This window comes from Silene latifolia, chromosome 2 (assembly GCF_048544455.1).
Source record: "Silene latifolia isolate original U9 population chromosome 2, ASM4854445v1, whole genome shotgun sequence".
Lineage (NCBI taxonomy): Eukaryota > Viridiplantae > Streptophyta > Magnoliopsida > Caryophyllales > Caryophyllaceae > Silene > Silene latifolia.
The window spans coordinates 195,105,497-195,132,131 of NC_133527.1; the positions used below are offsets into that span (position 1 = coordinate 195,105,497).

A 26,635-nucleotide genomic window follows, 5' to 3' on the forward strand; every position below is an offset into this window, starting at 1 on the left:
TTTTCGGTTAAAGGAATTCAGATAAGATGAGGTCATTTTTTTTTGTCACGAGGGAATCCGCAGCCGCTCGCACTGGTTAAACCATCGGGTATATGTAATAACCTGGAAACCACGCATACCAGGTAGCCACACGAGAGTGACAGCCTCGAAATCTATTATGCATGGACTCATGCCATAAATCTCCACAAGATCGCTCTTGGTAAGGCTTGGACCTGGTCTAATTTCACCCAAGTTTTAACCAGTAAACTTCACGTTTGCTGGTGGTGGAGTCAATTTGGGACCACTTTTTTTTTTTTTTTTTTTTTTTTTTTTGGCACAAGACATTTATTTATCATTAAGTTGCTTATGTGCAAAAGTGAATATTCGGGTCGAATCCCCTATATACTAAATGAATAGGAAAAACTTGAAGTTTTCCCGCCTAAAACATATTTCCTATTTTGATAAAAAAAAATTATTTACTTTCCTATTTTGATATAATCCCTTATTTAAATTTGTTTTCTAAGATTTTTGTGATAAAAAATTCGTTCCTAAATCGTAACTTAAAGATATGGTAATAAAAATAATAATAAACAATTTCATTAATTTTGTTTAATATATACGGAGTATATATTTTTATATTCCATGATATTACTCAATTTTTTTATTAGTTTTATAGCTCAATTTTTTTTTCTAAAAATAAAAACTCTATAAATACCGCTCATCAATTGCCCTCAATCAAGATGTCAAGTTGGTTACAAATTGGGTTATTCGGGTTTTATTCTGATTGGCTTAATTTTGCCGGGCCTTCTTGTTATCCAAGTTTTTTTTTTTTTTTTTTTTTTTTTTTTTTTTTTTTTTTTTTTTATCCAAGTTATAGAGGAGGGAGACGGGGCCTATATATATTACGAGTAATTATAAACATGAACTTCAACAAAGCGTGCCTTCATCATCTCCTCTCTTTTAATATTCTCTCGGTTCAAAACGTCTTTTCATCTTCCACAAAGGTAAATTTACATCTTCCCTGTATTAAATTACTGATTTAAGCGTTGTAATTTGTTTTTTTTGCTAATTAAAATCCCAAATTTCTACTTAATTGATACGTACTGTGTTTTCTCTTGCCACTTACGAATTAGGCTCTTGTTTTTAATCATTATCATATACTCCTCCCCGTCTCAATTATTTATTTATCTCATTGAAAATAATGCTCACAATGAGGTAAATAGATGACGGAGTTGGAAAAGACCGTGTCTTTGCCTCCTTTTTAAATATTACGGAGTACAATTATTAGTCTCCCTTGAAGACTAGTGAGCCCGTTTTACTCCCCGCTCCCCATTTTTTTTTTTTTTTTTTTTTTTTTTAGGGTTCAATAATTAGATGATAAGTGGACCAAATCGAGGAGGTAGGATTGAATTGTTCATCAAAGACATTCCCAAGGTAAACAATTGACCGAGGGGCGGAGCCAGGGATGTCAGTGGGGCGGGTTTTGGCGGGTCTCGCCCCGCACCCGCCCCACTTGGGGCGGACGCGGGTAATGATTTGACGGGTCATGGGGCGGGGATGGGTTTCAAAAGTATCATTCGTCGCGGGTCGTGGGGCGGGGATGGGTATCACATGAAACCCGCCCCATACCCACCCCGCCCCACACCCACCCCGCCCGCCCCGCTCCGCATGTCCCCGCTCCGCTTATACCCGCCTCACTCATCTCCAAATCTCCAACCCACCTATAATAAGTAGTAGTAATTATACTATAATAATAAAAAAAATTATAACAAGAGGATAAAAAGCCCAAACCAATGATATACTTGGTAAGAATGCTAATGGAGCTTTAGATGATTTGAGGGAACAATGAGTGAAGCACTGTTAATTTGATCAAGCAGCTTTGTGTACTTTGGACATGCGTTTCAATGTTTGTAAAACTCTTTCATGGTTTGAAAAACTTGTCTACTAGTTAATTGAATGTATATTTTGCGAAAACTTATTTGTATAAGTAGTACCACTAGTATATTTTAGATTTTAGATTTATATTTTTAAAACTTGTTTATGAGGAGATAGGTAATTTGGCGGGTCAACGGGTCCCTGCGGGGCGGGGACGGGTTTGAAAAGTTCAACCCGCCGCAGGTCGCGGGGCGGGTGTGGGTACGCATTATAGACTCGCGGGGCGGGTGCGGGTTACCCCCCCTCCGCACCCACCCCGCCCCATTGACATCCCTAGGCGGAGGGAGTACATAAGAGGGGTGTTATCCGGGGAAGTAGCAAATAAACCCCATACGTTTGACACTATGTGCAAATTAGCCCCACAACTTTTGATTGGTGCAAATTAGCCCCATAAGTTATACTCCGTACATGATGTGCAATTAAGCCCAAATACAAATTTTCAGGCCATTTTCTCACCGGAAAAAATTAACATGGCACCGGAAAAATGATTAGGATTGAGTTAGATAATTAAAAAAGGAAAATAACAATTTTAATTATCTAACTCAATCCTAATCATCTTTCCGATGTCATGTCAATTTTTTCCGGTGAGAAAATGGCCTGAAAATCTATATTTGGGCTTAATTGCACATCATGTATAACTTATGGGGTTAATTTGCACCCGTCGAAAGTTGTGGGGCTAATTTGCACATAGTGTCAAACGTACGGGGCTTATTTGCCACTTCCCCGTCCGTCCCCCGTCTCAAATAAGAATTTGTGTACGTATTAATCCTTTGATTTCAGTTTTTGTAATTTTAAGATGCTTTCAATTTAATTTCTTTTGTTATCATCATCCAAAAATAGTGGAAAGGAGGTTGTCTGCTGATCACTTTAAGGTGGATTTACTCTATCCCAATCAATTGATCACTTTTAAGGTGGATTTGTGTTATACTAATATTGTGTAAAACGTATTCCCATAAGAACCATACGAATACGTGAAAACTATATACGAAGTACATCATTGCGGTCAATGCAAAATAATGCTACAACAATACGGTCGGTCTCAACCATTTGTTAAACGTTGATCTTATCAGGGCCTGTTAATCACTGATCTTATCACCATGAGTAACATGGCAGCTGTAGTAGCCAGTCGTCTGAATGAAACTGTGCTGCGTATGAATGAAGCTCTCGAGGTTGGTCCATCCATAGAAATTTAAGCAATTAAAATATGTAATTATGTAATTATGTAAGGTCTTGAATTATACGAGTAATGTTTATTCGTTTCCCTTTGGTGTAATTTGGTCTGCAGAAATCAAAGAAACATTTGTTGCAGAGGGTTCGGAATTTTGACGAAAAGATAGCTGAGCAGCAAGAGTTATCAGAGCGGATTATGAATGAGGTGCACCTTGAGCATTTTTACTATTTTCCTCATTATTCTACTGTACCTATTCTAAGGCTCGGCTCGTGTATTGTAAAGTAGTTGTATTTTAATACAATTTTCAACATGGGTGTTTTGAAAGCAATGCCTTCATGTTTCCTGCAGAAGGCTAAGGCTGCAGGGAATCGGTGTAACATGGCAACTGCAGTAGACAGTTTGGCAGAAAATTTGACGAGTGTCAATGAAGCTCTTGAGGTTGGCCCATCCGTTGTCTTTGAAAGATGTTTTTAAATACTTTGATTATGTAATTATGTAACGTCTTGAATGATGTGATTTTGCGACAACAATGCTCAGAGTTTTTTATGCTAAATTTCAGGAGATTTCTATCTCTGATCTTAAGCTTAACATGCCAGCTGCAATACCCGGTTCAACAGAAAATTTCCGGAGTCTCAGTGTAGCTCTTGAGGTTGGCCCGTCCATTGCTTTTGTACATAATTGTTGTATATTCTTTGATGCTAAATCGATATCCCCTTTGTGATTTTTGTAATTATGTAACATCATGAACGATATGATTTATATTTTGGTATGCAGGAAGCAAAGAAAGATTTGTTGCAGAGGGTTCAGATTTTTGACGAAAAGGACGAAAAGATAGCTGAGCAGCGTGAGTTGTCAGAGCTAATTATGAACGAGGTGCACCTCGAGCATTTTTACTATTAGACTCATTATTCTAATTTGCTTCGAGTTCCTATTTTTCCGTTTCCTTAATTCATTATTCTAATTTGCTTCCAATTCTGTAATTAATTGATAATAGCATTCCAGGTTTATTTGATGTGACCATAATTAGCGCACATTTAATCCCCTAATTGAGCCTATTTTGCATACTATTATATCATTCTATAGCCATTTTATCCGTCAAAACCTTCCTATTCGCTTTTCTATCGCATTTCATATGTTTTGTAGAAAAGAAGATAATAAGGCGGAAATTCCCGTCTTTCGTGCATATTTGGAAGCTTATTGATGATATTAGATGGACTAGTATGAAGAGGAGGCAAGAATGATGACCAATGATGTAGGAATAAAGAGTATATAGAAGGGTCATAAGGTTTAAAGCAAAGAGGAAAAGCAAGGAAGCCATTCGTGAAGAAAATTGCTCGGAACGCAAACCAAGAGTTGCTCCTTTGGCTCTGAAAATATGTTAGATGGAACGGCGTCGAAAAATCAAGCGATCTAGGCTTTTGAATCACTCCAATAGGAGTCCGGATGAGAAAATGACGTCCGTTTTACCATCCGAGGTCAAACAAAGAAGCTGTTCAGGAATCCGCGCGTCCCGAGCTGAAGACGCTCGTCTTCCCTACAATCCGCTCGGATTGCTCCAAATCCGCTCGGATTCCCTCTCTTTTTGCCCGAGCGTCTTGCTCCCAATCCGCTCGGATTCCCCTGCCACAATCCGTCCGTCCCGACAACAATCCGCCCGGATTCCTTTGCAGCACAATTTCGTTCTTCAAGCTCCGTGAAAGACTCTCTCCTTCGAAAAAGACCGGAGTCTCCCTAAATAGGGACTTAATCGTCATTTAAGCTTCTAGTTAACCCTAATGCATCCACCTAATTTCCACTATATATACCCCATTTGTAATAATCAAACTACCAAGTTTTATTAGATTAGAATCAAGTTTCCTTAGATTAAATCAAGCTCTCTTAGATTAGATTAGGAGTAGATTAGAATAGATTAATCTCAATCTTTCCACAAAATTACACATTAATCTCTCCTTAATTATTGTTCAAGTTTATTATTCAAGTTTATTATTGGGTAATTGAAGATTATTGGGTTATTATTGGAGGATTGACAACCTTCAATCAATCAATCAAGTTTCTTCTATTATTCTTTGCATTATTATTTGGATCATCTCAAGTTTGGTATAATTCCTTTACTCTATAATCTTTATTGTTTATTTCTTCATTCTATTATCATGTTTATACTTGTTGTGATGATTGACACCATTAATGACATGTTTCCCATGATAATGAGTGAGTAGTTTCTTTAGCTAGGATTAATGGGTAATTAGGGGAAACCAACATGGGGGATGATTCATGCTTAAATTAATATGTTTTCATAATCAAATTGCTTGCTTGTTGTGATGTCAACTTTATGCACATGTTATGTTTGATGAAATGCTAAGCCTATGAATCCTTGCATTTTTACCATCTCTTATCTATTCAACTTGACTTGTAAGATATAAACCAACTCGAGTCTTGTTAGACCATGCATAGAAGTTGAATAGGAGGAAAGTAAGTCGACTTGTAGGTGTTGTACAATCTAATCGATTCGGCTCCGGGACCCAACTCTTCCTATGAACCGTAAGACATAACCCAACTCGGTTCCTCCACAACATTAATTGCTTGCAACTTTGTAAACATGTTTGTATGATCAAAACCATGAATCCCCTATGACCCCATGATATCCTATCACTTTTAATCATTTGTTTACATCCTTCATTCCATTGCTTATTCTACTTTATTGTTTGCATTAGTCTAGACACAACTACAAACCCAAACAAATTGTGACACTAGCATAAATTGAGATAGATAGACTTAGAGCCCAAAGCACACCGTCCCATGGATTGACCTCGACTTACCGCTAACTAGTAGTTTGTTGAGTATTATAAATGTGTTTGATTGGATGTAACCCGACGACATCGCTCCCTATCATCATTTTGATTCCAATTTTTTTTTTTGTGCTTTCGATTTCTCTAATTTCAGGACATTTCTACGTCTGATTTTGATTTTAAGCGTAGCATGGGAGCTGGATTAGACAGTTTGACGGAAAATTTGCAGATTGTCAATGAAACTCTTAAGGTTGGCCCAATCATTGCTATTGAACATAAATGTTGTATATTCTCTTATGCTAAATCGCTAATCACCCTTTGGCAATGTTTTGAACTTGAGTATGTCAACCAATTTGATATATGTAACGTCTTGAACGATATGAGTAATGTTAATTCGTTTACCTTGGGTGCATTTTGGTCTGCAGAAAGCAAAGAAACATTTGTTGCAGATGATTCACGAGAATCCTGCCGTAAAAATCGATGTGAAGCAAGACTTGGCAGAGCAGATGATGAATGAGGTGAAGCTTGAGCATTTTTACTATTTTCCTCATTATTCTAATTTTACCCAATTGAGTAGTTTGGCACTCATTTTAACTCCCCGCCCTCTCAAAACAGGTTCAAGATATACGTGCAGAAGTTGAGAAAGCTCATGATGAGCTTAACAACTTGGAAGAGAAGGCTCGCAAATTGGTGAGTGCATCATAACAGCTACTTGTTTCTCGATTTTGCATGTCTCGGAGTATTTACTTGGATGTTACTGCCTGTAATTTTTGCTTCTACTTTTTTTTTTGGGTTATTTCATAACAATAATCCATCATATTGCTGGTCTGCAATAATCACTCCATCCTATCAATAATCCTAATTAAATCCAACCTAACCACCATACCTTCTAATAACGAACCAGCTGATATTTTGTGATGTTTATGTGTATCAAATAAACTAAGTACTTGATTCATCACTTGAAAATATTACATATAAATATCACATATACCAGCTAGGTTGTCCAAAAACTATCAAATATTCCAACATAAACTTCACAAAATATCATCTGGTTCGTTATTAGAAAGTATGGTGCTTAGGTTAGATTTAATTGGGATTAATAATAGGATGGAGTAATTATTGCAGACCACCAATAAGATGGATTATTGTTATGAAATAACCCTTTTTTTTTTAGGTGTTCTAATTATTTTTTTGGCCCTATTTTCGACAGGATGATATGATGAAAGAGTTTGACGGAGAACAGGTAGAGTTGCTTTCTAAGAGCATCCACAATGGTAAGCTAGTTGCTACTAGCTTACCTTTGCCACATAAGATTTTCAAGCAAGAATATTTTTAAGCTACAAACTACTACAATGGTAACCTACTAGCTTAGTGTGGTGGCTTAAATGCACCATATGTCAACTACCTTCCACAACACTCTTTTAATTAATACATTTACTTATTTTACCTAGAAAATTAAAATTAAAAATATTTAAGTGTTGTTTTAATTGGTAGATTTTTTCTTGTGGGCCCATTTGAGCTACTAGCTCCATGGAGCTACTAGCTCAATTTAAGCTAGTACATACAAAGTGCTCCAATGGTTAAGCAAGTAGCTTGAAAACTTTTTTATTTGCAAGCAAGTCATTTTGCTTAACCATTGGAGATGCTCTAATGAGCTTTGAAGAATCTTCAGTAAAGTGGTTTCAAGGAGTAAGGGCTCCTCTATTGAAGTTCTCGAGGGCTCGACGGAATTTCACATGCCTATTTATACTAGCTACTCCCATATTATACTCAAAATTTTGATTATGCTCCATTTAATTTAGTTAAGCTCTTTCCGTTTCTTCAAGTTAAATTTTATAATTATAATTATTAATTATGTATTTGGCTTCAAGCCCGAACATTATTTGGGTTTATAAATTTTATAATTTAAAAATAAGTTTATAATTATAAATTGTTGAAGAAGTGTTTTAGAATTCGTTTTAAAAGTCCACGATTTTGGTATTTTATGTTGTCTTGTTGATTTTGAATTGCAAGTTTGCAGCTACTCTTGAGGTTTTTTTTGGAGACTTGTATTATTACAAGGTTTTTTTTTAGGCTTAGGGAGACTTCTTTTTTATTATAACAAACTAAATACGGTTTCATAATTTAAATATCGTGTTTATAAATTAGGTTAAGTTTTAAATTATTGTAATGAGTAGTGAGAAATGCTTGCACAATGCTTTGATAATTTAATCAAATACTCCGTATTACTCAATTTTGTTTTTTGGATTATCTGGAGGCAATGCCGGATGTTGGTTATTGTGATGTTATGTTGAGACTATAAATTATATGAATATACGATAATTTAATCAAAAAATGGGAAGATGACTATAGTATATACTCGGGTTTTTTGTCAAACACAACCTTTCAAAAACTTTTTTTTTTCCAAACACCACCAAAACAGTTTGTTAAACACAATCTTTAATAATTTTTTTTTTGTTAAACACGAAATTTTGGCTAGAGTTTGAATACTTGCAATGGGGTGACTTTCAGTCGATGTTTGAGATAGCAAACGAGGTCGGTTTGAGGTGTTTTTAGACTCGTTGGAAATGTGGGAGTACAAGCTTTCCAGATGTTATCAATATGGCGGTGATAGGTGGCCTTATGTGGGGTCTATTGGTGTGTAAAGTAAGGCTGGTCAAGGAGTGAATTGGTGTTTTTCTGATTTGTTTTTACCTCCAATTCATTACTTGACCAGCCTTACTTTACACACTAATAGACCCCACATAAGGCCACCTATTACCACCGTATTGATAACTCCTGAAAAGCTTGTACTCCCACCTTTCCAAAGAGTCTAAGAACACTTCAAATCGACCTCGTTTGCTACCTCAAATATCGACTTAAAGTCACCCTATTGCAAATGGTTAAACTCTGGTCAAAATGTCGTGTTTTACAAAAAAAAAAAATTATTAAAGATTATGTTTTACAAACTTTTTTTTAGAGGTGATGTTTGGAAAAAAAAGTTTTTTAAAAGTTGTGTTTGACAAAAAACCCTATATAGTCCTTTTGACCCGTTATTTGTTTATCTTTAGTTTTGTCGTAAAGATCAAGAAAAGAGGGGGACAATTATTGGATAACAACTACACCAATTTGGGTGTGGAAGATAAAATTGTTCATCAAATGCATTCCATTTTACAATTTGAATGTTATGTCTATCTTTGACTCAACAACCACATAAACGCAATAATACTAACAATAGGTCTCATTTCAGACGACCTGTTCTGTCTTAAGGTTTCATATGTGCTTATGTGACCATTTTTACGGTGAGATGTGAGCATTTTTAAATGGTACTTTCTCCTATCCAAAATAATCTTCGCACTCCTCTAATATAGATGAAGTAATATTTTACAACAAATTTATTGGACCACAAATATCCCACTTGCACACGAACTTTGCAAGGTAAAATTTACTACAATTAGAAATAATAGTTATTGAATGATACATTTATAAATGGATAATGATAACTATTGACCGGGATAGAGAGAGTATCCCCCCTAAGACTAAAAGAATAAGAAATCTTGTGTAATTTTCCCGCTCAATGTCTTCAGCTGCTTAAAAGGCCTAATTTCTCAAAGTATCAAATCAGCCCATTATTATTCTAATAATGGCCCAAATTTCAAATCTGCCCAAGATATTTTTCCATACAAGTTAACTCTTCATAGTTCATACGTTACAGCTCAATCTTACAGCTCAATCTCAGCCCATATACTTATTCTAATAATGGCCCAAATTTGAAATCTGGGCCAGCTTATTTTTTTTTAACAAATCGGGTTGATTAATGGTTGGTGTTGGATAGTGGTTGGGGTAATTTTATACTCTCATTTGGGCCGGGTTATTGTTTGTAAGGATATGGAGAAAATAGTAGTTTTAATTGTTTATGAATCGTCCGTTTAGATGTGTCGTATTAATTTTATATTTGTTCCCGTTTATAAAGTTAACATGAGATTTACTTACATTTTGTTTTTAACTCAATGATCATATCCCCTATTAGTAGTGACCCTATATTAGAGTATGTTTTAGAATAATAATCGGTTTCATTATATGTAATAATAAAAAAAATCTTGCACAACAATAATTTAATCTAAAAGTCTTTTAAATAATACACTTTTTTTCAAATATATCACTAACATTATAATGTACATTAGAACTTATAATAAATATAGCTCATTTATACAAATATCTTAAATGAAAACTATATAAGCAAAACTCACAAATACAGATCTTTAGCTCTCAAATACCGTGCTTTAGCACGGGATCTCCACTAGTTATATTGTAAAATCATACGGAGTATAACAAAAACCTTAATGCCCTTATCATAGAAAGTGATGATCAATAAAAGTTATTTTATTGAGGATTTTTTGGTAAATAATCACACCCAATTTTACAATAATTCTTATATAAAGTGATTTTACAACCAGAATTGTTACTTGTTATAAACTCTTAGCTTCCGCAAATAGTGCATTCACCATCTCATACTCTGTGTAATTTCTCTCAAGAGTCAAAACGCCTCCTCATAGACAGACAAGGTAAATTTACAGCTTTTCATCTTCCTAAATTACTGTTGAAAATTACTGATTTACGAGTTGTTGTTTGTTAAAATTTCTACTCAATTTCTACCCTGTTATTCTTTTTCTCTATTTTTTTTGTTTGCATAATTGCACTAGTTATTGACATAAGTGAATTTTGTTGGTGAAAAATTATGATAAACGGTCTCAATTATTTGTTTATCTTTGATTAAAATACCCCTAAATCAATGAGTATACTAATATACTGCCTTAATTAATTAATTAATTATTGTGTGAGACGGTCTTATTCATTGTGTTGGTCCTTTGATCAGATGCTTCAGTTTCGTGTTTCATAGCGTTTGTGACTTTGCCGTAGTATTTATTCATGGAGTCTTATACTCCAATTAACCCTCAATTTCAATTTATGTAATCTTTTGCTATAGATGTCGACCTCTCAATCCAAAATAGTGGAAAAAGACATCGTCTTTGTTCCAAGATGATAACCGGAACTCAAACTATTGAATTTACTCACTCCCAATCAATTATCACTTGTGGTTTTATACTAATTAACTAATAATGTGTAAAACGGATTCCACTAACATGTAAACAACCCATAAAAACCATAAGGTACTCCTTTATTAGCAGGATCCCTTACACAAGAATATGTGAAAATTATATACACGGGGTCAATGTAAAATAATGCTATTCTTCAGTTTTACCCTCGATCTCAATCGTTTGTTAAACGCTGATTTCCGACTAAATGCTCAAAAGGTTCTTATGCTAAATTTCAGGGCAGCAAGCGTAACATGGAAGGTATCGTAGACAGTTTGACAAAATATTTCCATAGCGCCAATGAAGCTCTTCAGGTTGGCTCATCCATTGCTTTTGAACATAGTTGTTGTATATGATTATTCTCTGATGCTAAATCGTTAATCACCCTTTGGCAATACTTTGATTTATGTAATTACTCTGTATGTAACGTCTTAAATGATATGAGTAATATTTTTCGTTTCACTTTGGTGCAATTTGGTTTGCAGAAAGTAAAGAAACATTTGTTGCAGTTGATTCAAACTCTTGGCGAAAAAATAGATGAGCAGCGAGATTTATCATCAAAGCAGGCTTTGAATGAGGTGCACCTTGAGCAATTTGACTGTTTTATCATCTAATTTGCTTCTAGAATTCACCATTGTTCCTTTTCCCTTTGATGAAGTAACTACCTTTTAACTCCTCGTCCTCTGAAACAGATTTGCGATTCACTTAGAGAATATGGGAAACGTAACCAAGATTTTAACGACCTTATGGAGATGTTTGACAAATTGGTGAGTGCATCATAACAGCTACTTGTTTCTTTATTTCGCTTTTCTGCTGTATTCGTAGAGGACAGTTCTAACCTTGCGAAGAGAAATATGTTTTGTAAATGACCATATGCTTGATTTTCACCCTGATTGCCCAATAATGAAAACCAGGGTTACCGGATTCGCAATTCGTTCAATTCGCTTTCTTAATTCTAATTCGCGATTCGCTCAATTTAGCGAATTCAACTCGCTGGCGAATTATATTATTTTAAAATTTGGTAATTCGTCGAATCCAATTCGCAAAAGGATTATCCTTTTATATCAACAAAGCTAAAAAAAAATCATCTACCTGTCAGAAATCAAAATCAAATTAAAGCTAAATCTACAAATCTACAATAGTGAATCAAATCATTGTGCTTGGCTTCAAAGTTCAAACTTCAAAATAACTAGGTATCTTGTCTATACTTCAATTTTTCCTGATTTTTTTTGGTTTTTAGCATATAATCATATAATTCGGTCATCTCAGCGAATAATTCGCGAATTGGGACGAATTAAGATGAAAATGAATTGCGAATTAATTCGTTCGAATTAATTCGCAATTCGGAAGGGGGACGAGCGAATTAGGTAACCCTGATGAAAACTATTGTTGTGCACTATTGGAGTTGCATTCTTAATTATTATAAACTCGAGTTGCATTCTTAATTATTAGATATTGGGCGTTAACTCTTAAATCGTTTTTTTGGCCCTATTCTAACAGGAGGATGAGACGACTGAGCTTAGAAAAAAACAGGCAAAGTTGCTTTCTAATGGCCTTTGAGGAACAATATCTGATTTTACACACTCGAGTTGCATTCTTATTATACTGACTCTTATGTTTGACAGACTCATACAGATGTCGACTACTTGGTGCAAATTCTCGAGGAAGCTCCTGAGCTCTCTCAGTTTGACGAAGTATGAGTTACTTTTATGAATATCGTGTTGTCTGATTGTACCTTCTGAATTGACTAGAAGGGATATGTGTGGGTTTTGCTTATACGGTCGTTTAACATCTCTTAGGAATTCAGAAGTGCTGTAAGGGCTTTCATTTTAAGTCGTCGCTCTCTCAATCAGGTTCGCGATATGGGTGAATTTGTGAAGTTTAAGGATGAGCTTCACCACTTGGCAGAGACGGGTCGCCAAATGGTGCGTGCATCCTAACCGCTACTTGTTTCTTGATTCTGCTTTTCTGATTGACAGAAACACTCTTAAGAAAATCAGTTGCTTTCTACGTATTATTATCTTTCAGTTCCATCAGAGACTTGACTCGATTTAGTTGTGTGGCCTATTGTTTTGTTTCCCTTTGATAAATAAACTACTTATTGTCTCACCTATTGTGAAGTAGTCATTGTGGGATCTCATTTTAACTCGTCACTCCCTCAAACCAGGGTGGCGATGTGGGTGAAGTTGTGAATGTTAACGATCAGCTTAACGACTTGATTCGCAAACTGGCTCTGCCAAACCAGGGTGGCAATCTGGCTGAAGTTGTGAATGTTGCCCATCAGTTTAACGACTTGGCAGAGACGCTTCTCAAATCGGTGAGTGCATAATTATAGCTTCTTTTTCTTGATTTTGTTTTTCTCTTTAGTATTACCTGAATACTGCTGCTGCTACTGAACTCTCTCAGTTTGACGAAGTATGAGTTACTTTACTTCTATGGATATCGTGTTGTCTGAAGTGTGGGTTTTGCTTATACGGTCATTTAACATCTCGCAGGAATTCAGAAGTGCTGTCAGGGCTTTCATTTTAAGTAGTCGCTCTCTCAATCAGGTTCGCGATATGGGTGAATTTGTGAAGTTTAAGGATGAGCTTCACCACTTGGCAGAGACTGGTCGCCAAATGGTGCGTGCATCCTAACCGCTACTTGTTTCTTGATTCTGCTTTTCTGATTGACAGAAACACTTTTGAGAAAATCAGTTGCTTTCTACGAGTAATTATCTTTCAGTTGACTCGATTTAGTTGTGTGGCCAATTGTTTCGTTTCCCTTTGATAAATAAACTACTTATTGTCTCATCTATTGTGAAGTAGTCATTGTGGGATCTCATTTTAACTCGTCGCTCCCTCAAACCAGGGTGGCAATGTGGATGAAGTTGTGAATGTTAATGATCAGCTTAACGACTTAATTCGCAAACTGGCTCTGCCAAACCAGGGTGGCAATTTGGGTGAAGTTGTGAATGTTAACAATCAGCTTAACGACTTAATTCGCAAACTGGCTCTGCCAAACCAGGGTGGCAATTTGGGTGAATTTGTGAATGTTAACAATCAGCTTAACGACTTAATTGCCCATCAGCTTAACGACTTGGCAGAGACGCTTCTCAAATCGGTGAGTGCATAATTATAGCTTCTTTTTCTTGATTTTGTTTTTCTCTTTAGTATTACCTGAATACTGCTAGTGCTACTGCTATGATCAGCTGTATCGCGCCATTGGTCCCAAATAGTTTGAAACCGACACCAAAAACCCAATTAATTTGTCAAATAACCCCATTTTACCAAAAACTTCCATATGGGTGTCGACTATTTGCTGACTCCTATGTTTAACAGACTCTTACACCTATGGGTGTCGACGACTTGGTACAATCTTCTGAGGGAAAGTCTACCAAATCTCCTGAAATCGCTCAGTTTGCCCAGGTATGAGTTACTTTTATGGATATCATCATGATATCTGATAGCACGTTCTGATTTATGGCCACATGACGAATTGTTACGCAAGTGTAGTCTACAATTATGTTATTTATTGATCTTGCTTACATGTTTGTTTAACATCTCTCAGGAATTCAGAAATTCCGCCACGTCTTCAGTAAATCTTGGTCTCGAGGTAACTCATTTGCTGATCAGAATGACTTATGTTTCTTTAACATAAGACATCTGGTTGAATTATACCTTTAGATGCTCAAGAGTTTTTTAATGCTAAATTACAGGCCCTTTCTATATTTGATCATAACCGTAACACGACAGCTGAAAGTTTGCAGACCCTCAATGAAATTCTCGAGGTTGGCGAATCCATTTCTCTTGAACATAATTTTTTGTATATTCTCTAATGCTAAATCGCCAATCACCCTTTGTCAATTTGTTGAACTTCGGAAGATGTTTGTAAATATTTTGACTGTGTACGCGCTACACCAACGTAAGGAATATGTGTTGATCTTGCTTATACAGTTGTTTAACTTCTCTCAGGAAATCAAAAATGCTGGCCATGTCTCGTGGTCTCCTCCCGTCTTCAGCAGCAAATCTTGGTCTGCAAATCTTGGTCTCCAGGTGACTCATTTGCGATCAGAATGACAGTTTTTATATTTGAATGTCTTATGTATCTTTAACATCTGGTTGCATTATACCTTTTGATGTTTATGCATAAATTAAGACGAGCATATCTGCCTGAAACTTAAAATGGGTCAAATAGAATAAACGGGGAACTAGTCGACCCTTTTTAATCAAAGTATCCTGTATATTCAAGAAGGAATATGCTGCGTTGATCTTGCTTATACATTTGTTTAACATCTCTCAGGAATGCATAGGTTGGACCGATGGAATGCATAGTTGATCGCAAGTCTGACAGTGACTCATTTGCCGATTGGTAGTTTGGTTTCAAGGAGCGGCGGCTCTGTTGAAGTTCTCGAGGCCTCGAGGGAATTTCACATGCTTGTGGAAATTAGCTAGTTTATTTTATACGCAAAATTGTGATTCGTACATTGTGGGCATTCGACTTTTTTTTTTTTTTTTTTTTTTTTTTTTTTTTTTTTTTTTTGGAAAGAGCAAATTAAATGAACATAAGCAAGGGATATGGGCGGTTACAATGAATTAGTGATTGACATCACTGGATTCCGTAACTATTTTCTCACAGTCTTTGTCATCGAAAACGATCCTTTTTAAGAGTGATCTTTTCAACTGGATCATGCCTTGTGTGCGAAAAGTTATTCCGATGTCAGATTTGCGAATGTTCTTAGCATTGTTCGGTTATAAAGGAAAGCTAGCTTCGGAAGACAGTCATCAGTGGAGTTATATAGTCAGTAGTCACCCGTAATTACATATTTGATGATATTATACAACTCCCTCCGTTTCGGGTAAATTTTTGTTCTTCGATTTTGGCATAAAGACCAAAGAAAGAGTATGAAACCAATTATTAAATGACAAGTAGAACAAACTGAGTGTGAATGATCAAATTGCTCATCAAGCTCATTCTTAAAATAGAAAGAACTCCTAAGTACTAAGGGGTAAATAGTTCAATTGGGCTGGGTTTGTTGGGGTCAATTTTGGTCGGGTTGGGTTTGTTAGGGTCAATTTTGATCGGTTTATTTTGGATTTCGACTTAGTTTGTTTGTCAAGTTGTCAGCTAATTATGGGTTGGGTTACTTTGGGGTGTGTGTCCTTTTTAGGAAGTTAAAAATACTTTAATTAGCACTAATTTGACTAAAGGAAGAGTATATAATTCAAAAAATTACTTTTTTTTTTTTTTTGAAGAATTGAAATCATACCCTTAATTTTGATGTATATAATAACATAAATATGACCTGGGCTGAACTGAATGGTGCTGAAGTGGAATAAGAGTTAATTTGTGAAAAAATAAGTTAAACTAAACTGAACTAAAATGAGGCTGACAAAACTGAATTGAGTTGAACAGAACTGAAAGAAGCTAAAATTAAGTTCAAAAGAACAGAACCTTAACACTAATAATGTCTGGTCTTTTTGGATCAAGTCAGTTAAATTATGTGTCTGTTAGTTTAAGGTCGGCTCACCTTAAGCCACGTCAAAATAGGGGCGATAAAGGCATGGATTTGGGTTTGTGCTGGTCTGATCTATCCGGTTGGTCATACTTATATTATATTCGGTTTATCTAATATTGGGTACACATTAGAAAATCCGAATAGAGAAAGATATATAAGATATTCTCTTCTATTATGATAAAATTGAGTTTATATTTGCATTGGTGATGAGATTATCTAGCAATCTTTCCATAATAAAAGCCTATTAATGTATGTGTTGTTGTGCCCTTAGGTCGCACATTAGAAAAACCAATATTTGTAAATTACTTTCTATCTATTTAATTACGCACAAAATATTTGACTCAAATTTATCAATCTCTTTTAATTTACTCTAAGGTAAAAACGTCTCCCTCCTCAGTCCTCATACACAAAGGTAAATTTACATCTTTTCATCTTCCCCTTTCGTAAAAATACATTCCCATATAAATTACCATTGAATTACTGTTAAAAATTACTGATTTATGAGTTGTAGTTTGTTTTTCGCTTATTAAAATTTCTACTCAATTGATTTTTCCGTTTCACCATGTATGTGAATTTTATTAGTGAGTAATTACTGATGTTAAACCGTCTCAATTATTTGTTTATGGTTGATTGAAAGACATGAAAATATATGTCTCTGCCTCTTTGTAAAATACATATTAATCCTTTGATAATTATTGTGTGAGACGGGTTCTGTGATATAAAAATCACACATGGTTTTGTACAGAAAAGGTCAACCATCGTCTTTGAGTATTCTCAGAGTATGAGACCGTCTTATTCATTGTGTTATTCCTTTGATCAGATGTTTCAGTTTCGTCTTTCATTGCGCTTTTGACTTTGCCATAGAAGTATTCATGATTTCATGGAGTCTTGTACTCCAATTAACCCTTAATTTTAATTTCTGTAATGTTTACCTAGTTTCAATTAACACTGTAAAATGCTTCTAATTTTATATCTTTTGTTATCAATGTCACCTCTCGATCCAAAAAATAGTGGGAAGAGACGTTGTCTTTGTTCCGAGATGATAGTCGAAAGTCCAACTATTGATTTACTCCGTCCCGATTGTTGTCTTCAATAGTTCAAAGTAGTTTTACACTAATGTTGTGTAAAACGGATTCCACTAACATGTATACAACCCATAAAACCATAATTAAGCTACTCCGTTATCAGTAGGATCCCTTCTAAAATATTCTTGTGTAATGCCGTCTTACACAAGAATATGTGAAAACTATATATACCACTACAATCAATGCAATATAATGCTAATCCTCCGTCTGAATCATTTGTTAAACGTTGATTTAAATTATACTTCCGGCTGCTTTGGGATAAAAGCTTTATAGTTCAGCATAATGTACTTAATTTGTATTTTTACAGAGTTTCGCAATTGATGTTAAATTTCAGGGCCGGCCTGTCAATTTCTGAAATTATCACCATGCAAGCTGCAGTAGCCAATTTAAAAGAAAATGTGCAGAGACTCACTGAAGCTCTTGAGGTTCGCCATCTATTGCTATTGCTACTGAACATAACTGTTATATATATATTCAATGATGCTAAATCGCTAATCGCCTTTTGGCAATGTTTCCAACTCGAGATGATGATTGTAAATACTTTTGACTATGTCCACCAATGTGATTTATGTAATTATGTAACGTCTTGAATGATTTTGATAATATTTATCGTTTACTGTTGGTGTATTTTGGTCTGCAGAAAACGGAGAAGCTATTGTTGCAAAGGATTCAGAATCGCGACACTAAGATAGATGAGCAGGAAGAGATGGCACAACTGATTTTGAATGAGGTGCACCTTGCACATTTTTACTATTTTACGGCGTGTCTACTTAGTTTTATATTTTTACAGAGACAATGCTCACGAGTTTTTTATGCTAAATTTCAGGGCATCAAGCGTAACATGGCAGATGCAGTAGACAGTGTTACAGAAAATTTGCAGAGCTCCAATGAAGCTCTTGATCAGGTCGGCCCATCGATAGCTTTCAAACGTAATTGTTGTATATTCTCTGATGCTAAATCATGTCCAACTTGAGATGATGTTTGTAAATACGTAAACAACCCATAAAAACCATAAGATACTCCGCTATCAGTAGGATCCGTTACACAAGAACATGTGAAAACTATATCCTCTTTTGGTCATGCTTCTGATACTACCTTGGTCTCAAACTCTCAAATCATTTATGAAATTATGTAACGTATTGAATGATTACGGAATATGATTTTTGCGACAACAATGCTCAGAGTTTTTTTTTATGCTAAATTTCAGGAGCTCTCTATCTCTGATGATATTAACCGTTTCTTGTCAGCTCGTGAGGTTGGCCCGTCTATTACTTTTGTACATATTATTGTTCTATCTTCTCTTATGCTAGCTGAATCGTTATTCCCCTTTGGCAACGTCTCCAACTCGAGATGATGTTTTAATTAATTCTTTGACAATGTCCACCGACGTGATTTATGTAATTATTAATATTAATGTCTTCAATAATACTCCCTCCGTCCTAGTCATTTTTTGTCCTTTGGTTTTGGCACAAAAACCAAGAAAAGGTAAGTGGGTGGAATAAATTGAGCGTGAATAATCAAATTACTCATTAAATTCATTCTTAAAATAGAAAGGACAACAAATGACTGAGACACTCCAAAATGAAAAAGGACAACAAATGACCGGGACAGAGGGAGTATGAGGTATATTTATCATTTCGCTTTGGTATGCAGAAAGAAGCTAAAGATTTGTTGCAGAGGGTTAACAAAACGAAAGACGAGCACCGAGAGTTGTTAGAGCGAATTAAGGAAAAGGTGCACCTCATGTATTTTTTACTTCTACTATTAGAAATTCTATGGTCCACCGGGTGGTGTACAAGTCTACAAGAATATCGTACACTCTAGCCAATGAGATACTTAGGTTGTACTGATTGTCAGATGTTTTATGTAGTGTTATCGAAGGCTCTCATTTTAACTCTGCACCCTCTGAAACAGGTTCGCTATGCACGTGAAGAATTTGGGAATGATAACGATAAACTTGACTACTTGACTGAGACGGTAAGATCATCATCATAACAACTACGTGTTTCTTGATTTCGCTTTTCTGATTGACGGAGACACTCTAACCTTGCGAAGAGAAACATGGTTTGTGAACCGACAAAAAGGATATGTTGTGTTGTTTACATTTGTTCGTAAAAGGACTATAACCTCTACTTGCTAATTAACTTGCGCCATGCCGCGATCGTGTACTAATATGTTATCTCTAGCTTTTGAATCCGCATTTATTGGCAGTCTAAATTATTTTTTTGGCCTTATTTTAACAGGTGGATAAAATGGCCTGGTTTGAATCCGTTGAGGTTAGCTCATCCATTACTTTTAAACATTGTTGTTTATTCTCGTATACTAAATCATAAATCAACCTTTGGCAATGTTTCCAACTTGAGATGATGTTTGTATACTTTATTTTGACTATGACCACCAATGTAATTTATGTAATTCCATAACGTCGTTAAATATTATGTGTAATGCTTATTCGTTTCCGTTTGGTGGATTTTGGTCTGCAGAAACTTTACCCGCAGAGGGCTCGGGATCGTAAGGAAATTAAGATGGATGAGGTTGAGAAAGAAAAGGTAAGAGTAATTATGGCCCGTACTTGCTCGGTTGTGTCATGTATTAGAACTATAAATGTTGTTTATAATACATGAAATGCACCCATTTTTTTTATATTTTTCGTTTTGTCATGTTCTCTAACTTTTGAATCCTCATTCATTGGCAATCTAAATCACTCTTTTGTCCTTATTCTAACAGATGGATAGAATGGCCTGGTTTGAATCCGTTGAGGTTAGCTCATCCATTACTTTTAAACATTATTGTTGTTTATTCTCTTATACTAAATCATAAATCAACCTTTTGGCAATGTTCCCAACTTAAGATGGTGTTTCTGTACTTTTGACTATGGCTACCAATGTGATTTACGTAATTATGTAACGTCGTCAATATCATGTGTAATGTTTATTCGTTTCCTTTTGTTGGATTTTGGTCTGCAGAAACTTTACAGACAGAGGGCTGAGGATCGTATGGGAATTGAGATGGATGGGGTTGAGAAAAAACAGGTAGAGTAATTACGACCCGTACTTGCTCGCTTGTGTCATGTGTTAGGACTATAAATGTTATTTACAATACATGAAATGCACCCATTTTTTCATATTTTTCGATCTGTGTTGTTTCTCTAGCTTTTGAATCAGCATAAATAAATATTGGGAAATTCCCACTTGTACCCCTCTAGTATGAACTAATTTCACTTGTACCCCTAGTTTTCAGGAAAATCCACTTTACCCTCCAACTTCCTAGTTATTCTCACATATACCTCTTAAGTATAGTAAATGGTGAATATTGAGGATGAAGTGTGGTAAAAGGGTAAAGGATGAACGTTGAAGATGAAGTGGAGGCATATAAAAATAAATTTGAAGGGAAAAACGATCTCTGTTGGAGAGAAAACAAATATTTCAATTAAAGTATCATATTGTTTACATAGCCCTTAACATCGTACGTAAGGATACTTAACACTCCTTCCCCGCTTCATAATGATAAGCGAGAATTCACTTAACGTCTTAGTTATTTTTTTTATTTTTTTTTTGGTAAAAGGTGAACTTATATTAATAAAGATAACCCAATTACAACGTTTTGAGCCCAACAAGCTAACAAAGCCCATAAGCACATTTCAACAATTCATTTTCTACTTTCCATTAAGAAGACAGTAGTAGAAATAAAACGACAGAAGACCATATTGTCATAGCTTGATGCCATGAACAACATGAGCAATCACAGACTCAGGACGAGGAAGGTATCCCTCCAGCCTACACCGGTTTCTGCACCACCAAATGGCATGAATAAGTGCAAGTATGTGTGCAGCAACAGATCTCTTCTGAATTTGAGACTGGAAACTCTGACTGAACCACCATGCAACCCAGTCCGCAATAGGTAGATGGCAACCTAAAGTATGAGACATCAGTTGCAGGCATTTCTGACTGAAAATGCAGGCAAAGAAAAGGTGAGTGTGTGACTCAGCATCAGAATCACAAAGAATGCAAGTGTCATCCATAGTAATCCCCATCTTCTTCAGCTTATCTCTAGTGAGAAGTCTTCCATGCATCACAAGCCACCCTATGAAACAGTGTTTTGGGAGAGCATCATTAATCCAAACAAACTTGGTCCAAGTAACCTTAACCATGGGAGGGCTCAACCAGTCATAGCCACTAGCAATAGTGTAATCTTGATTAGGTTGGAGCCACCAATCCCCTACATAACCAGCCACCATAAGATCTCTGATCTTACATAGCTTTCTCCATGCCCAACTGCCATTTTGTTTAGGATCATAAGAAGACCAGGAACCACCTTTAATATAAATAGAATGAATCCATCTTACCCATAAATGGTCCTTTTTCTGAGCTAGCCACCAAATGTATTTGCCCAAAGCTGCCTTGTTCCATCTTATAATGTCCTTCACATCCAATCCACCATGGGTTTTTGGTTGACCAATCTGTTCCCAGGAAACCAGAGTATTACCCTTATCATTATCAATGCCAGTCCAGAGAAAGTTTCTACATATGGCCGTGATCTTTTTCAGAATGGCAGATGGAAGAATGAAGATTCTGGCCCAGTATGTATGAAGATTAGAAAGAACAGCCTTTATCAGAACCAGACGTCCAGCATAACTCAATTTTCTGCTGCCAAGGGATCTTATCCTAGACACCACCTTATCAACCAAACTAGTACATTCAAGCACAAATAATTTCCTGGCAGCAATAGGTATTCCCAAGTACTTAAAAGGGAAAGTTCCATGAGACATTCCAGTAACCTTCAAAATATCATCAATTGTGCCCCTGGTAACCCAATTACTATAAAGACTGGACTTCCCTTTGTTCATTTTGAGACCAGATGCCCTAGAGAATGATTCAAAAGCCCTTAACATGCCAATAATGGAAGTTCTGTCACCTCTACAGAACATGAGGACGTCATCAGCAAAAGCAAGGTGAGTGAGTTTGATTCTGCCACAGAGGGGATGGTAGTTGAATGTAGTATAATCCTTGATCTTGCCCAAAATTCTACTCAGGTATTCTAGACAAATGACAAATAAGAGGGGGGATAAGGGATCCCTTGCCTCAAGCCTCTTTTACCAGGGAAATAACCAAAAGACTCTCCATTAAGAGATAAAGAGTAAGTGGGAGAGGTAATGCATTCCATAATCAAGTTGATGAAGACAGGAGGGAAATTAAGAGCTCTCAACATACCATCTACAAAACTCCATTCAATGGAGTCATAAGCTTTTTGAAGGTCAATTCTCATGATGACTTTGGGTGAAACAGCCTTTCTATTATACATTTTGACCAAGTCTTGACAAATTAAGATGTTTTCCACTATATCTCTACCCTTGATGAAAGCACTTTGTGAGGGGTTAATGATATCAGGCAGAATAGTGCTCAGCCTATTGCACATGATTTTACTAATGCATTTGTAAATTGAATTACAACAGGCAATAGGGCGAAATTGGGTGACATCAGAGGGTAAATCAACTTTAGGTACAAGAGTGATAAGAGTAGAGTTGATTTGTTTAAGAAGTTTACCATTTGAAAAGAATTCCTGGACAGCAGCAATCACATTATCCCCAGTAATGTCCCAAGTATCTTTATAAAATTGGCTACTGAAGCCATCAGGGCCAGGAGCTTTATTGCCACCAATATCAAACATGGCATTTCTGATCTCTGCAGGTGTCACAGATGCTAGGAGAAGTTCATGGTGAGCCATGTTCAGTATTGAGCCATCACTCACAATGTGATCACAGACAGGATCAACAGGGTTGCTACTTCCAAGTAAGTACTCATAATACTGAATAAATGCATGCTGAATGTCTGAACTGGAGGTGCACAAATTACCTTGCTGATCATGAATTTGTAAGACCTTATTTTTAGCTCTTCGAGTCTTAATATGAGCATGAAAATAATGAGTGTTGTCATCACCCATATTAATCCAATCCAGCTTTGCCTTCTGATCCATGAACATATGCCAAGCTTTTTGTAAAACAATCCATTCATCAGCAACCTGCCTTTCTGTATCAAGCAGGGTGTGATCCAGAGGGTTATGAATAAGAGCCATTTGAATCTGAGATAGAGCCAATTTAGCCACATTCACCTTATTCTCAATATCTCCTAAATCCCCTTTATTCAAAGCTTTAAGGTCATACTTAAGTCCCTGTAATTTCTTCACATGTTGAAACATAAAATTCTCCTGAATGACCCTATTCCAACCTGTGTTGACAACTTGCTTGAAATTGGCATCCAAAGCCCACATGTTAAAATACTTAAAAGATTGTTTTCTTGCCCTAGGCTTACCCTGAAGATAAATGATGCAAGGACAATGGTCAAATGTCCCCTCAGGCATGAAGTAGGCATAAGATTCAGGAAAATTAAGAACCCAATCAGCATTACTCACACATCTATCCAGTCTACTGTAAACAAGGGTATCCACCTGTTGTTTGTCGTTCCACGTGAAATAAGATCCAATGGCTTTGAGATCATGTAACTCACACCGGTGAAGACATTCTTGGAAAGGTTTTATCTCAGCAAGGGAGACAGGAGCACCCCCAAGTCTCTCATTAGGTTGCATGACATTATTGAAATCTCCACCCACCAGCCAAGACCCCTGAACAGCATTACAATATCCTTTCAAACTATTCCAAAGATTACCCCTCTCAGCAGCTTTGTTAAACCCATAAACCAGAGTAAAAAAGAACACCTTCTGATTCCCCCTCATAGTGATTCTAGAATGAATAGATTGAGGACTAACATCTAATATGTCCACAATAAAAGAGCCAGGATTCCAAACACCATCCACTACAAATATTGTTCCTAACTTTATTCCACATAATAGGTTTAACTTTAGTTTCTACTAGCCCAAATAGCCCCAGATTATTATTGTGCAGAAACCATTTGATATCCTTCTGCTTATTCAGGCTATTGAGTCCCCTAACATTCCAGAAACCGATGTTAGCCATGATCCATTACTCCCCTTAAACCAGTTCCAGTCCCTTTTTGTTTCAGTTGGGTTGATCTGATAGTTGCCATGTTCAGTGCATCCAGAAAAGTATTGCCATGAATAGAGTTTGAGGCACCACTACCATTCTGTCTCATAACTCTAGTAATAATGCCAGCAGGAGTTTGCAGCGGTTGTGAGACAGGAGCCCTAGGGATCACAGGAGTTGCAGCAACCATAGGGGCTTTCCCCTTATCCACGACCTTGGTTTGGGGTACAACCACTTTTTTTTGCCATACTTGTTTAACTTTGACCCCCTCTTTTTTCTTCCTGCATTGATCCTTATTATGTCCTATGCCAAAGCATTGGGAACACTTCAGAGGTAGCCAATCATACTCAACTTTCACAGTATGATCTTTCCCTTTCTCATCCTTGAATTGTATAGAGTTAGGAAAATTTTGAGTAACCTGCACATCCACCAGTAGCCTAGCATAACCAAGGAAAGTTTTGTGACGAGTAGCTTCATCACACTGAACATACTCCCCGATAAGGCCACTAATTTTTTTCAAGCACTCAATCCCCCAAAACTTCAAATCCAAGCCTACCAATTTAATCCAGATAGGAACAGTTTGGACATTCTGTTTAACAAGATTCACATCTGGAGTCCATTCATTAATGATAACCGGCTTGTTATCAAACATAAAATGTCCCAAACTAACCACCTCCTTCATTTTTTCAACAGTCTTAAATCGGACTATGAATACTCCATTAGGCATAAAAGAGATTTTATCCACATCATAATCCTTCCAAATCCTCTTAAGATACCCAGAAACAACATTCCAAGGAGGGTTTGTACCCATGATATACCCGTATAACGTCTTAGTTGTTGGTGCTTAGTATTATGATGTTGGAATGTGGACTTTCCTTAAAAGTAAAGGTACAAGTGAGACTAGTCTATACTTGAGAGGTATAAGTGAGAATAACTAGTAAATTGAAGGGTATAAGTGGGTTTTCCTGAAAAGCAAGGGTACAAGTGAGATTAGCCCATAACAAAGGGGTACAAGTAGGAATTTCCCATAAATATATTTGGCCTTCGTCTTTTAAATATTCTACGATTATATTATTTCCGGTTGTTAAAGTATCCTGTATATTTAAGAAGGAATGTGTTGATCTTGTTTAATATACTTATACATGTGTGATGTGTTTAACATCTCTCAGGAATGCATAGTTGCTCGCAAGTCTCATGGTGACACATTTGCAGATCAGTAGTTTGGTTTCAAGGAGTAGCGGTTCTATAGAAGTTCTCGAGGCCTCGAGGGAATTTGTGGCTCTTTGCTTAGGCAGTCGCCAATTGACTTTTAACAATTGTAATCGTGCTATATTTTGAGAACATACCGGTCAATATCAACAATTTTTCACCTTAATTGTGAGGCAGAAATATTATACAGTATGCGTAAAGTTAGCTTTGTCGTCTGAAGACTACGCCTTGTGTGCGTACTGCGTAATGTTAATCCATTGTCAGATTTGGGAATGTACTTAGGCCTCGTTTGGTTGATACGGGAATTACATTGACGTGTTAATTTGCAATGCACGGGAGTTTAATTCCTACATGAAAATTCACGTGAATTACAATAATCCGTTTGGTTCTTAGTATTTGGAGTTTTACTTTCCTAGGAATTTTCAATGACCATGAGGGGGGTAGGTAGTTAAATTCCCCCATCATGTAGGAGTTGAAAATTCCTAGGAGTTTTAAACTCCCCCATTTTACAAAAAATGGGGTAACCAAACATGCTTTAAAAATCCAATTCATGGGATTCTAGAATTCCCATGAATTGGGTGAACAACCAAACGAGGCCTTAATATTGTTCGGTTATAAAGGAAAGCTAGCTTTGTCGTCCGAAAATAGTCATCAGTGGAGTTAGATAGACACCAAACCCGAGCGGAGAAAAAGGAACATACATCGGATGCACTAACTCACATCCTCAAGCTAGCTTTTCTTTTATTTTCGCAGTACGATTTTTACTCATTTCAGTACATTTTGTCTATTGTTTTCCATTGTCTACCCTTGATTAAAAAAACAAGAGATTTGCAGTACAAACATGTACTTCGTCGTTTAACATTCACCCACCCAATTTCAACCAACGTTGTACACAGCCGCC

General features: G+C 36.2%; 3 protein-coding genes across 6 annotated transcripts; all 3 read left to right on the top strand.

The window, feature by feature from the left end:
- Positions 1 to 905: 905 nt before the first annotated feature.
- LOC141632438 (uncharacterized) lies at positions 906 to 7,325 on the top strand. The gene is made up of 10 exons (XM_074444984.1): positions 906 to 983; positions 2,985 to 3,083; positions 3,200 to 3,289; positions 3,434 to 3,523; positions 3,645 to 3,734; positions 3,860 to 3,958; positions 6,026 to 6,121; positions 6,297 to 6,389; positions 6,487 to 6,561; positions 7,082 to 7,325. The coding sequence occupies exons 2-10, from the start codon at positions 3,012 to 3,014 to the stop codon at positions 7,205 to 7,207; spliced, it is 831 nt and encodes a 276-aa protein (XP_074301085.1). The 5' UTR covers positions 906 to 983; positions 2,985 to 3,011; the 3' UTR covers positions 7,208 to 7,325.
- A 2,996-nt stretch (positions 7,326 to 10,321) lies between these two features.
- Positions 10,322 to 15,420, top strand: LOC141632443 (uncharacterized). Of its 3 annotated transcripts, none has more exons than XM_074444990.1 (15): positions 10,322 to 10,415; positions 11,186 to 11,260; positions 11,432 to 11,524; positions 11,639 to 11,713; positions 12,447 to 12,479; positions 12,572 to 12,640; positions 12,746 to 12,871; positions 13,114 to 13,263; positions 13,442 to 13,567; positions 13,797 to 14,048; positions 14,267 to 14,353; positions 14,496 to 14,540; positions 14,644 to 14,715; positions 14,900 to 14,980; positions 15,228 to 15,420. In XM_074444990.1, exons 2-15 carry the CDS (start codon positions 11,201 to 11,203, stop codon positions 15,261 to 15,263), a joined length of 1,305 nt encoding a protein of 434 aa, XP_074301091.1. In that variant the 5' UTR covers positions 10,322 to 10,415; positions 11,186 to 11,200; the 3' UTR covers positions 15,264 to 15,420. The 3 variants fall into 3 exon arrangements, with proteins under 3 accessions (XP_074301091.1, XP_074301094.1, XP_074301098.1); XM_074444993.1 differs by having other exon boundaries at positions 12,800 to 12,871; XM_074444997.1 differs by lacking the exons at positions 12,746 to 12,871; positions 13,114 to 13,263.
- Positions 15,421 to 16,736: 1,316 nt separating this feature from the next.
- LOC141632455 (uncharacterized) lies at positions 16,737 to 25,935 on the top strand. 2 transcript variants are annotated; one of them, XM_074445003.1, is made up of 13 exons: positions 16,737 to 16,855; positions 17,863 to 17,953; positions 18,169 to 18,258; positions 18,355 to 18,432; positions 18,736 to 18,783; positions 19,182 to 19,262; positions 19,443 to 19,505; positions 19,772 to 19,804; positions 20,012 to 20,077; positions 20,256 to 20,288; positions 20,495 to 20,560; positions 23,216 to 23,317; positions 25,695 to 25,935. In XM_074445003.1, the coding sequence occupies exons 2-13, from the start codon at positions 17,894 to 17,896 to the stop codon at positions 25,743 to 25,745; spliced, it is 771 nt and encodes a 256-aa protein (XP_074301104.1). In that variant the 5' UTR covers positions 16,737 to 16,855; positions 17,863 to 17,893; the 3' UTR covers positions 25,746 to 25,935. The 2 variants fall into 2 exon arrangements, with proteins under 2 accessions (XP_074301104.1, XP_074301107.1); XM_074445006.1 differs by lacking the exon at positions 23,216 to 23,317 and having other exon boundaries at positions 16,741 to 16,855.
- Positions 25,936 to 26,635: the final 700 nt, after the last annotated feature.

Coding starts and splice junctions, on each gene's coding strand:
- LOC141632455 (XM_074445003.1), top strand. CDS start 17,894: ATGCAAGCTGCAGTAGCCAATTTAAAAGAAAATGTGCAGAGACTCACT. Junction 19,263..19,442: donor TAGAGCGAATTAAGGAAAAG/GTGCACCTCATG, acceptor CCTCTGAAACAG/GTTCGCTATGCACGTGAAGA. Junction 20,561..23,215: donor ATGGGGTTGAGAAAAAACAG/GTAGAGTAATTA, acceptor TGATCTCTGCAG/GTGTCACAGATGCTAGGAGA.
- LOC141632443 (XM_074444990.1), top strand. CDS start 11,201: ATGGAAGGTATCGTAGACAGTTTGACAAAATATTTCCATAGCGCCAAT. Junction 14,354..14,495: donor AAATCGCTCAGTTTGCCCAG/GTATGAGTTACT, acceptor AACATCTCTCAG/GAATTCAGAAATTCCGCCAC. Junction 14,981..15,227: donor CTGCAAATCTTGGTCTCCAG/GTGACTCATTTG, acceptor AACATCTCTCAG/GAATGCATAGGTTGGACCGA.
- LOC141632438 (XM_074444984.1), top strand. CDS start 3,012: ATGAGTAACATGGCAGCTGTAGTAGCCAGTCGTCTGAATGAAACTGTG. Junction 3,290..3,433: donor CAGAGCGGATTATGAATGAG/GTGCACCTTGAG, acceptor TGTTTCCTGCAG/AAGGCTAAGGCTGCAGGGAA. Junction 6,562..7,081: donor AAGAGAAGGCTCGCAAATTG/GTGAGTGCATCA, acceptor TATTTTCGACAG/GATGATATGATGAAAGAGTT.